The sequence below is a fragment of the Myxocyprinus asiaticus genome, chromosome 4 (assembly GCF_019703515.2).
Source record: "Myxocyprinus asiaticus isolate MX2 ecotype Aquarium Trade chromosome 4, UBuf_Myxa_2, whole genome shotgun sequence".
NCBI lineage: Eukaryota > Metazoa > Chordata > Actinopteri > Cypriniformes > Catostomidae > Myxocyprinus > Myxocyprinus asiaticus.
The window spans coordinates 32,478,125-32,490,374 of record NC_059347.1 but is presented as its reverse complement, the minus strand read 5'-3'; the positions used below and the strand labels follow the sequence as shown (position 1 = coordinate 32,490,374).

The following is a 12,250-nucleotide window of genomic DNA, read 5'->3' as shown; positions in this document are numbered from 1 at the left end:
CATACACCTTCAAGGTGGAGGGGGACAGCCACCCCTCCAGCCTCTCCTGCAGGATGGAAAGCACCGATCTGACTGCACATCTCTGGGGGTCTTTGCGTCAGGAAGAACACCACTTAGCAAACAGACGGCACTTCAAGGCATACAGGCACCTCATAGAGGGAGCCCTAGCCTGAGTGATCGTGTCTACCACCGCGGGTGGTAGGCCAATTAGGTCTTCCGCATCCTGTCCAGGGGCCAGACGTGGCAAGGAGCGTGAGATCTGAGAACCTTGTCTGTGTGGGCCAGTAGGTTGCTACTAGGACAACCTGCTCCAGAGGAGGAGACGGCGGGCGAGTTGTGACATGCAATGGGAGCATAGACTGCCTTGACGGTTGATGTACGCTACCGTCGCTGTGTTGTCCGTCCGGACCAACACGTGCTTGCCCTGGATCAACGGCCGGAACCTCCGCAGGGCGAGCAGTACTGCCAACAACTCTAGGCAGTTGATGTGCCAACGCAGCCGCGGGCCAGTCCAGGAGTCAGTGGCTGTGTGCCCATTGCATCCGGCCCCCCAGCCCGTCTTGGAGGCATCTGTTGTAACCACGACACACCTGGAGACCTGCTCTAGGTGAACCCCCGCCCATAGAAATGCAAGGTCAGTCCAAGGGCTGAAGAGGCGGCGACAGTTCAGCGTGATGGTCATGCGATGTTTCCCGGGGTGCCATGTCCATCTCGGGACTCAAGTCTGAAGCCAGTGCTGAAGCGGTCTCATATGCATCAACCCGAGCGGTGTGGCCGCCGCTGTGGATGCCATATGCACCAGGAGCCTCTGAAAATGTTTCAGTGGAACCACTGTCCTCTGTCTGAACGCCTTCAGACAGTTCAGCACCGACTGCGCGCTCTCATTCGTGAGGCGCGCTGTCATCAAGACTGAGTCCAACTCCAAACCAAGAAAAGAGATGCTCTGAACCGGGGAGAGCTTGCACTTTTTCCAGTTGACCCGAAGCCCCAGTCGGCTGAGGTGCCAGAGCACGAGGTCCCTGTGCACACAGCAACTCTCAAGAGTGAGCTAGGATTAGCCAGTCATCGAGATAGTTGAGGATGCGGAATCCCACTTCCCTTATTGGGGCAAGGGCTGCCTCTGCGACCTTCGTGAAGACGCGAGGGGACAAGGACAGGCCAAAGGGGAGGACCTTGTACTGGTACACCTGGCCTTCAAAGGCAAACTGCAGGAAGGGTCTCTGTCGAGGTAAGACCAAGACGTGGCAGTACGCGTCCTTCAGGTCTACTGCCGTGAACCAATCTTGACGCTCGTTAGAGTGCGTTTTTGCGTCAGCATCTTGGACGGGAGTGTGTGCAAAGCCCGGTTCAGTATTCGCAGGTCCAGGATTGGTCGCAACCCACCGCCTTTCTTCGGTACGATGAAGTAAGGGCTGTAGAACCCTTTCTTCATCTCTGCTGGAGGGACAGGCTCTATCGCGTCCTTGTGCAGAAGGGTAGCGATTTCCGCACGCAAGGTAGCAGCATTCTCACCCTTCACTCGCTGAACCTGGGCGGACTCCTGGCAAACTGAATCGCTTAGCTGAGATGAATGGTCCGAGTCAGCCATTGCGACGGGTTGGAAAGTGCGAGCCATGCGCCCAAACTCCGGGCAAGGGGGACCAAGGAATGATCATGTCGGACGTACCGGCGGGTGGGGCCTCACGGCAGCGCGGAGCTCGAGGTGCCATGTCGAGGGGACATCGAAGCACTTACCTGGCTCCTGCCGCCCACCATAAGATTGGCCGAGGAGGGGGGAGGAGGAATCTCGTCCCCGTAGTCCACTGGAACCAATCCTGTGTGGGCGTGTTTGTGCCACAGCTGGGCGCACTGGGGCGGGGGGTCCACCGCTGGAACGCCATACCTGCCAAAATGGGATGGTGGACGGTGGTCGTGACGATGGCCGTGCGCACCGGATATGTGACCCAGGAGACGAGTGAACCATTCTTTTGTCAAGCTTTTGGGTGCCGCAGCCACCTGGTCGACCGTGGGTCTCCTCGCCCCTGGGTCGCCCGTCTCGGGGGCACTTCGAAGCCTTCCTCGGGTTCTTAGCAGCTGGCCGCGAGATGGGTGGTGTCTGCTTCCTGCGGAGGGCTCCACGCCGGAGCCGGGCCACAGGGGCGGGCTGCGGCGGAGCCGGTGTTGTTGCTGTAGGAGGACACCCTTGGTGACGAGCAGGCAGGATATGTTGTAAGGCCTCCGTCTGCTTCTTCACCGCCGAGAACTGCTGGGCAAAGTCCTCAACGGCGTCGCCAAACAGGCCAACCTGGGAAATGGGAGCATCAAGGAACCGTGCCTTGTCTGCCTCTCCCATCTCGACCAAGTTGAGCCAAAGGTGGCGCTCCTGGACTACCGTGGACATCGCCTGCCCGAGAGACCGCGCCGTGACCTTCATCGCCCGGAGAGCGAGGTCGGTCGCTTGGTGTACTTGCAGGAGAGCCATGGCGTGCAGGGCGGAGGCAGCTTGTCCAGCGGCACCGCAGGCCATAGTAGTCAGGGACGACGTAAACCTACAGGCCCTGTACAGGAGCATTATCCACCTGGGGGATCACCGTATACCCCCTGGCCGCTCCACCATCGAGGGTAGTGAGAGCGGGGGAGCTGAAAGACCGGAACCGGGCAGTAAAAGGTGCCCTTGTCAGCTCCTCATGCACTTACGGGAAGAAAGAAATGGGGGCGGGGCGTAGCCTTGGGCGGCGCCCCGATACCCGGAACCAATTGTCGAGCTGCAAGGGTTCAGGGGAGAGCGGAGGGTTCCACTCTAGCCCGACGCTCGCGGCCGCCGGGGAAAAAATGTCCGTCATTTCCGCATCGGCGTGAGGCTGGGTGACCGTTCCCAAAGGAGGAAGCCCAGCCGAAGCCTCTGCTTAAGACTGGACAAGCCCGCTCTCCGATGCTGCACTCGATAACTCATCGTCTTCCCGAGTTCCGAACGAGAAGTCAAACTCGTGCTGAGACGAGCTGGCGGTCTCATGCGAGAGCCTGATCGGGGCAAGCGAGCGTGCTGGGGAATGGGAGGTCCGTGGGGGGATACCCAGCGGAGGTGGTCCCATTGATGTCCCCAAATCGCCCCCAGTGCTAACCGACGCAGCCACAAACCCGTAGGTAGAAGAACCGGTGCGGGGAGCCGCTGGGGTGGCTTGCTTTACGAAAGCTAGCCGCAACCGCAATGTTGCCATTGTCATGTTCTCGCAATGAGGACATGACTCATCAGAGAATGATGTCTCTGCGTGGGCAGTGCCCAGACACGTAAGACAGCGATCGTGGCCGTCAGAAGCAGAGAGATAATGACCGCAACCAGGAATAACACACAAACGCAAAGGCATCTTTAAAAAGACGTTCCGTGTGTGTGCCGCTCTTTTTGTGAATGAAAATATACTCTTTTAGAATATACTCTCTTATTTTAGCACTGACTATGCACCCAGGGGCGTTCTCTGCACTCCACGGGTGCAGAGGGGGAGAAGCCGCTGAAATGTGCCATAAATCCACCAGTTTTGAGGTGCGTCTTTGGAGGGAATTGAATTCAGTGCACTGAATACAACCGCTCGGCTCCGAAGAGAAAATCTGAATGAGTGGGGTTGAATACCAGCTCCTTTTATACCCGTATGTCCGGGGGAGTGGCATGCAAGTTCCACTCGCCAATTCTCATTGGCCTTTTTTCAAAAAAGCAGAGGTGTTTGGGGCTCCCAAGAGTGACCCCTAGTGTCACTACATTGACACAACGTCGAGTGAGTGACAGATAGGGAACAGGTAGACAGGTATCAATATTCACAGTAAAATGAGTTCTATATCGACATAACCTGAAAGGCTGCTCAGCAAGGAAGAAGCCAATGCTCCAAAACTGCCATAAAAAAGCCAGACTACAGTTTGCAAGTGCACATGGGGACAAAGATCTTACTTTTTGGAGAACTGTCCTCTGGTCTGATGAAACAAAAATTGAACTGTTTGGCCATAATGACGATCGTTATGTTTGGAGGAAAAAGGGTGAGGCTTGCAAGCCGAAGAACACCATCCCAACCGTGAAGCATGGGGGTGGCAGCATCATGTTGTGGGGGTGCTTTGCTGCAGGAGGGACTAGTGCACTTCACAAAATAGATGGCATCTTGAGGAAGGAATATTATGTGGATATGTTGAAATAACATCTTAAGACATCAGCCAGGAAGTTGAAGCTAGGTCACAAATGGGTCTTCCAAATGGACAATGACCCCAAGCATGCCTCCAAAGCTGTGGCAAAATGGCTTAAGGACAACAAAGTCAAGATATTGGAGTGGCCATCACAAAGCCCTGACCTCAATCCGATAGAAAATTTGTGGGCAGAACTAAAAAAAGTGTGTGCGATCAAGGATGCCTGACTCAGTTACACCAGTTCTGTCTGGTAAAGTAGTGATCCTAACGGACTTAAGACAGGGAATGTTTTCTGCGATTAATGTCAGGACTTGTGAAAATCTGAATTTAAATGTATTTGGCTAAGGTGTATGTAAACTTCTGACTTCAACTGCATATATTGGACCTATAAAAATGACAGTATCTATAACCTTAACATGTAGGATATCCTGAAACTCTAAAAAATTTTTTTATGAAGGTATAGTATGTGGTACTGTAGTTTGCTATTAAATCTTTAAAAACATTGGACATTACCTTATGACTGATCCAACGTATGAGAAATAGAATGTGTTTGTCTTTTCTAAGCGTAATACTGCTCAGACGTTAATATGAATTGGTTGGGTAAATGCAGCTAATGTAGCATGTCTGATTGGACAGGCACTTAAAGACAAAAAAACGTTTTAATTAAAAGGGAATATGCACCTCTCTCTCAGTGTGACTATGGCAGTGTGGTTCCAGGCTGGTGCTTTGCTGTTCCTGTTGGCTGTCTCTAGTGTCAACGCTAGTGGAGAAACTCATAAGCCTCTGTGTGGATCTGACCTGGTTGAAGTGATCATCCTGGTCTGTGGTCAAAAAAGCTCTTACCCCAAGAGAGATGTTGATCTCCTCCTGGGTAAGAAAGAATATATTTCTAGTAGAGGACATGTGGTGAACTGGAAGGATACTGCTCCTATGCCTTAAATAATGTATTTGATACATTGAACAGTCGATTTTATGCTTTTTAAAAAAAAAAAAAAAATACAAACAGAGCATAAAGAGGATAGAAAAATGATAATATCGGTTAAAGTAGGTGTTCTTGATTCAAGTAAACACAGAAAGGTAAGAGAGAATAATAGTGCATAATAGTGAAAGGCTGGAAGACAAATAATGCAAAAGATTCCCAATAACAAATATAAGGTAAAATAGTAAAACAGGGTTTACAGTATCTCAACAAGGCTAAACCTCCTGTCTATGTTGTGGAAATAACCTGATCATCTGCAGTTTTATTCATCAAATAGGGGGGATTACAAAGAAGTGCCACAATAAGATTTGGTTCAATTTTACACTAATATTAAACTACTAGACTAATATCAAAATATTGTCAGATTCTTTTCTAGGTTTCCTTCCTCCTCAATCTGGCCAGGAAAATGAGGTGGCTGACTTCGTATTTAAAGATCATGCTGAGCTGATAAGGAAGAGAGGCATTGTAGAGCAGTGTTGATTCAACGCTTGCACATACAATGAGCTGAAGAATTACTGCTAAGGAACTTGGACATTTCTAATGACAACTGCCAAAGACACCACCAGTTTACAGACTGGTATCAGCCTTAAGGCTCTTAATTTGCGCTTTCATAGAAAATACAATTTTATTAAATTAACAGAACATGTTTTTGGTATCTCTCACATGCATGATCTCATACTAGAAATGACACTTGACTGACTTTGCATTACAGTAATCACATCTGATTGTGTCTGTTCATTATTTCATCCCTAGGCTGTACAATTTTATTCAAGGTTATCAAAACAATACATTTTCTTTAGCAATGATATATAAAGCGATGTCTGCCAAAGGAGGGCAACACCAGTTAAGGAATAGGGCTTTCGTTATGGCGGAGGGAAGGGGGGAGTGATAATCAAGAATGTTGTACTGGGCCCTGTGATGGGCAGTGGTGGGGCACTAAGGTCCTGTAAGGTATAGCCTACTCATTGGGCTTAAATTTTTGTCCCAGGCCCTGTAAATTTGAGCAGTGGCCCCTTTAAAGGAATATTCCGGGTTCAATACGTGAAACTCAATCGACAGCATTTGTGGCTTAATGTTGATTACCACACAAAAAATTTTTTTGATTGCCACCTTGTCTTACATTGAAGCACCTACAATGAAAGGGAATGGTGCCAATCCGTGAACGTTAAAATACTCACTGTTTCAAATAAATGTATGACCACAAGATGTAAACGATATGCATGTTAACATGATTTTAGCATAATAACATCAGTTGCTAAACTTTTCAGTGTAAAGTTTTCAACTTTGTTGCCATGATGATGGGGCGTATACCCTAAATCTCTAAAATGGCTGTAAAAATTACGATTTAAAAATTTTCACAACTCTAATAACACAAATTTCAAGAGCAGAATTCATGTAAGTGCTTTTATAAAATTATCAGCGTCACATTTCTGCCTTTAAACCCTACAAAAATTGGTCCCATTCACCTGCATTGTATAGTGCTTCATTGTAACCTTTTTTTATTTAAAGCAACGAAAAAAAAAAACAACAACAAAAAAAAAAACATTTGGGTGGCAATCAACATTATGCCACAAATGCTGTCAATTGAGATTAACTTGTACTGACCTATACACATCATCCCCCTTTCCAAAACATATAATGTTTTAACTGTAGTAACAGTGACAGAAATGTTATAGTTTCACATTAAAACTATTAGGGGGAAGTATTAGATTTCATTTATTTATTATTGTATTATTTTATATTGTTAAAGTTTCTAAATGTGTTTAGGCCATTATTATATTATTATTATTATTATTATTATTATTTAGAAAGACTAGCTACATTGATAACCACAGTAATGACGAGGCATCCATGGGCTTATGTAATATCCTTATTATTACAAATGCCACAGTTTTACAATGGAAGCGCTAGCTAAACTTTCATAAGGGAAAGTATAGTGTAGAATGAAGGGGTTTAAAGTCAGGACCTTCATTAATTATGGACAAATTAGAGACAACATTTTCCTCTTGTTCTAATGATGTCTTATATTCAACAAATTGGCCATGTTTGCCTTCAGATATTTCAATAGATTACTTTCTGTAAATTACAAAGAGCCTGATTAAAGGAAAACAACATTTTATTAGTAAACACATTTTTTTATGAGAAGCACAGTCCCAACAGCAAAGTGGTCTACTCAAGGGAATAATCATAATATTATAATTAATCCTATATAAATAATGTGTTAAGTTAAATTACTTTAGTTTGATTTTCTATAGTAGGTTAATGTAATAAAATTACAAATTCTAAAGGTTCCAGATGCTTAGGTAATCAAAATTTAATATCTTAGTGGTTATTTAGTACTAAAGGGCTTTTGTTTCTTGTTTTAATCAAAATATTGAAAAAAACAAAAAAACAAATTCGTCTGTTTGCCTGCACTGAATTATGCACACATGTGAGAAGCACATGCTGAACTGTGAGTGCCGCATGGAGCTTCCATCCAACGTCTATTTAACATCTAAGGTTTGCCTAACCAAACCAGCACATCTGTCTCTCCGTGCAAAATCAGGGGAATTTCCCAACTCAATTTTTAAATCCTCTTTCATTCACTCATATTTTCATATCTTAATTTGTGTTTATCAAATTACATTCCTCACAATTACTTTGAATACTTTTCAAATTCATTGTTGAAGAAATTATTAGTCTTCTGTATGATTTCCTCTACACTTAAAAATAAAAATAAATGTTCTTTATTAGATGTATGGTTCCACGAAGAACCTTAAACATCAATGGAACCTTCCCATTGCAAAAAAGGTCCTTAGTAATAGGAAAAGGTTCTTTAGACTGGAAAAAGGTTCTTCAAAATGGTTCTCTTAAGAACCTTTCACTGAAAGGTTCTTTGGGGAAATAAAAATGGTTCTTCTATGGCATTGCTGCGAAACACCCTTTTTGGAACCTTTATTCTGTCTACTTTTGCTGGGGCTGTGTTATTATTCCTTTTTATGTTTCTCTTAAAATAACCATCTTTTGGGCAAAATTATAGCTGGACATTTTTCTTTCTTCCTTTTATTCTTTCTTTCTTTCTTTATCATCATTATCTTTTATCATCTCAAATTTAGAAAGCAAAAACACGGAATAAGTGTTTTTACACTTCTTTAACAAAATTTGCCATACATGTATCTAAAAAGCAGACATATAGCACAATGTCATAAAAGATTAAAGGACTGCTTTACAAAGTGCTATTTTGACCAAATATGAATAATTTCAGATGAGATTAGTGGCTTTTTTTTGAGTACATTATTTTGAACTTTTAACTAAACACATTATCTACAACTTTTGAAACTCTTTGGAACATTATGACAGTATGTGGTTGTTTGCAACTAAATATTTTATTGCATTAATTGAACATTATGACAATCCAAACGTCACACTGACAACGTAACACACATTACTTACGACTAATCGGGCATCTTTTAACATCCCATGTCCTTGAGAATGGGCTAACAGGAGACTTGCTTTTTCACACAAATGATCTTTACAAAGAAAGCTCGCCAGCTGTCACCTGCTGCTGCTCCTCATTACCCAATATTCATCAGGCAGATCCATGATCAGGCCATTCTGTGTAAACTTCCATTATCAACCATTATTAATTAACAAAACTGACTTCAGATTGACAACATAGGTTACTAGACCTGCATGAGCACCAGAATGTGTTTGTCTTTTGTAAGCGTAATACTGCTCAGACGTTAAAATGAATTGGTTGGGTAAACACAGCTAATGTGGCATGTGTAATTGGACAGTCACTTAAAGAAGCTAGTGTGTTTGCACTCACAAGACTTGTTTTCCCCTGAGTCAGTCAAAGTCTGCAGAACCTGGCTTAACCCAGCATCACCTGTGTAGATATAAAAGTAAGACATCTTGTTCATCCCAAACCATCTCGACTTTCTCAGCTCCACTACCGTCTACCTCTGTATTTCTCGTCCTCTGCATTAAGAACAGGTAAAAGACTGGCAGGATTGTAAATTAACAGTAAATGCTTACAACTGTTTCTCATTGCTAAAGAGATGAGATGATGACTGTTTATTATATATACTTACAATTTTATGTGTTTTATTAATTAAAAGGGAATATGTGTCTCTTTATCTCAGTGTGACTATGGCAGTGTGGCTCCAGGCTGGTGCTTTGCTGTTTCTGTTGGCTGTCTCTGGTGTCAACGCAAGTGGAGGGGCCCCGCAGCATCTGTGTGGATCTCATCTGGTTGATGCGCTCTACCTGGTCTGTGGTCCAACAGGTTTCTTTTATAACCCCAAGAGAGATGTTGACCCCCTCATTGGTAAGAAAAAATATGTTTCTAGAGGAACTTTGAAAAGTGGTGTACTACTAATATGGGAATAGATACTAAGAAAGCAATCGTCTTGAGACTTCAGAGACATTCTGGTCTGCATAAGAATAATATAATAAAATATAAATTAAAATATATAAAAAAATAATTAAATATATATTTTTAATCAGGCTCATATTCTGAAATACTGAAAACATATGAAAAACTTCTCCCTGTATAGATCTTTAGTCATGCATGCTACTAAGGTAGCCTGGCCTTGTCTTCTGTTCAAATATGAAACAAACACGTCCAACTAAAAGGCAGTGTTTTTCACCTCAAACACAACAAATTGTTGTTGCTTGAATTAAAAGAGCCACATTATACAGCCATACTGTCAGCTAAATGTCTCTCAAATCACTCCTAAACAAATACATTTTTAAGTTAAACAAAAGCTGTCTCTTTCCCACGTTAAAGGAAATAAACCAACTGTTCACAGCAGAAAGCACTTCTCTACCAATTAAATACAAACAAAAGACACAAGGAGGGGGTGTAATGGGGTGGTAGGTGTACGGAGAACAGAGCAAATGATAAAAAACGAAATCTTTAGAGTACAGATTACAGATCCTTTTTCAACAGACCAGCCAACATAAAAAAATAAGCGGCTGTGAGCGGGTTCTCTCATTATTTATATTTTTTCAGATTTGTTATGTATATTAGGAAATGCACTTCTTTCCAATTAAACAAACTCATACCTGCTGATGAAATTATGGCCACAAGAGGGCAGTACAACATTCATTCTCATAGAGCCAAAAGTGTGAAATTAGCATCGACTGGCTCTTGTGTCCAATCTAAGCTTGTATTTAGACCCCAAAGTAATACAGCTGAACTTGGTCAGACTTCCTTCTGATTACACTGATATTAGTTTATGTGAGCTAAAACCCAAAACATATACACTTCAACTCAGAGGCTTTAAAAAAAAATGGTCAAACATGATATAATTCTCTCATCATTTACTCACTCTTATGCTGTCTCAAACTCATATGACTTTCATTCTTCTACGGGACATTTGTGAAGATTTTTTTGATGGAGATGCAGTATGTCATGTTTTTTTTTTTTCATGCAATGCAAGTCAATCAGGTCCAAAAGTTTCAAGCTCCAAAAAGGACATAAATGTAGCATAAAGGTAATTCATAAGACTTGAGTGATTACACTTCTTCGTGCTTGATGCATACGCAGCAACACACATGCTCTGTGTATGTACACGCACCGTGCACGTGCTCTGCGCTTGCGTCAAGTGCGAGTAAGTGTAATCAAGCTTCAAATCATGATTGCGCCAAGGAGACTGGAGATGTCAACATTTATAGTGAAAAGGGAGATTTTGGTCCGTTACTCACCCAAAATCCAATTCTATCACTTCAGAAGACATGGATTAAACCATGTAAGCCATATGGATTACCTTAATGCTTTCTTAAAGTCCTTTTTAGAGCTTGAAAGTGTTAGACCCTATTGAATTGTATGGACAAAAACAAGATATTTTAATATCTCAATTAAAATATCTTCATTTGTGTTAAGTCATACGAGTTTGAGATAGCATATGAGTAAATTATGAGAGAATTATCATTTTTGGATGAACTCTTCCTTTAATAATAATTGCACGACTCATAACATAAAAGAAGCTAATTTGTTGCTACCCTGGTTTACAGATGTACTGAATAAATGTTGCTGTTCATTTTCAAAGAAGTGCCACAATTAGATTTGGCTCAATTTTACACTTACCTTCAGGGGCATAGATTCCAGGTGGGGCTGTCTGGGGGGAGGTAACCCCCTCAATAATCAAAACAGGTAAGTACACCCCCCCCCCCCCAGTATTTATACCATGATCAATGGAAACATGGGTAAATGCTTCACACTGCAACCCCCCCAGTGTTCAAGCCAAATCTATGCCCTTGCTTACATTAAACTACTAGACTAATATCAAAACATTGTTGTATTCGTTTCCAGGTTTCCTTCCTCCTAAATCTGGCCAGGAAAATGAGGTGGCTGACTTTGCATTCACAGATCATGCTGAGCTGATAAGGAAGAGAGGCATTGTAGAGCAGTGTTGCCACAAACCCTGCAGCATCTTTGAACTGCAGAATTACTGCAATTAAAGAACCTGCACATTTCTAATGACAACTACCAATGACACCACCTGTTTTCAGACAGGTATCAGCCTTCTCTTTGTGTTTTTCAAAGAAAATAAAATCTCAAAATAACACAGTGGATGCTTTTTTATATTTCAAAAGTGCATTTAATTTATATTTAATATCCATCATTGCAGTATGAGAAGTGAAAAGAATAAGCTATTTAAAAGTGCAAATATTTAAGTGAGAAAAAGATGCTGAAATCATTTGACAAAATCTAGCACCCACTTCTTATAGTTTTCAGGGAAGAACTCATCAGTGAAGTATAATTTTCTATTTCATAGTAACAAAGTAACTTACTTTTTAATTGAACGAATCTTGTACACTGAACAAATCCAAACATTGTGCCATTTCTGGCTGTGGGGTTGCACCTGTGGCTATGCCAAGCCTACCAAATGATCCCAGTGTTTGAAACAAATGCCCAAAGTTAATTTTTACCAAGGTCCCTGATTATCATTTACATTTCAAAATCTCTGCATCCACATTCCAACATTAAATGGAAAGCCATACCAGAAGAATGGAAGCTGTATAGTAGCAAAGGGAGGGATTTCAAACTTTTTGCCATGCTTTTTAATGTTTAAAAAAAACAAAAAAAACAAACACAAGAGCATCAGGTGGGGTCAGGCACTGACAGTGGGTTATAGCACT

General features: G+C 42.8%; 2 protein-coding genes across 2 annotated transcripts; both read left to right on the top strand.

Annotated features, from left to right (window-relative positions):
- The first annotated feature begins 4,842 nt into the window (after positions 1 to 4,842).
- On the top strand, positions 4,843 to 5,602 carry LOC127435195 (insulin-like). The gene is made up of 2 exons (XM_051688468.1): positions 4,843 to 5,014; positions 5,499 to 5,602. Exons 1-2 carry the CDS (start codon positions 4,843 to 4,845, stop codon positions 5,600 to 5,602), a joined length of 276 nt encoding a protein of 91 aa, XP_051544428.1.
- Positions 5,603 to 8,950: 3,348 nt separating this feature from the next.
- LOC127435203 (insulin-like) lies at positions 8,951 to 11,674 on the top strand. Its single transcript, XM_051688480.1, has 3 exons — positions 8,951 to 9,097; positions 9,247 to 9,431; positions 11,421 to 11,674. The coding sequence occupies exons 2-3, from the start codon at positions 9,254 to 9,256 to the stop codon at positions 11,567 to 11,569; spliced, it is 327 nt and encodes a 108-aa protein (XP_051544440.1). The 5' UTR covers positions 8,951 to 9,097; positions 9,247 to 9,253; the 3' UTR covers positions 11,570 to 11,674.
- The last annotated feature ends 576 nt before the right edge of the window (positions 11,675 to 12,250 follow it).

Excerpts from the sequence above, each read along its gene's own strand:
- LOC127435195 (XM_051688468.1), top strand. The coding sequence starts at position 4,843 with ATGGCAGTGTGGTTCCAGGCTGGTGCTTTGCTGTTCCTGTTGGCTGTC. Across the intron at positions 5,015-5,498 it reads AGATGTTGATCTCCTCCTGG|GTTTCCTTCCTCCTCAATCT; the intron begins GTAAGAAAGAAT and ends ATTCTTTTCTAG.
- LOC127435203 (XM_051688480.1), top strand. The coding sequence starts at position 9,254 with ATGGCAGTGTGGCTCCAGGCTGGTGCTTTGCTGTTTCTGTTGGCTGTC. Across the intron at positions 9,432-11,420 it reads AGATGTTGACCCCCTCATTG|GTTTCCTTCCTCCTAAATCT; the intron begins GTAAGAAAAAAT and ends ATTCGTTTCCAG.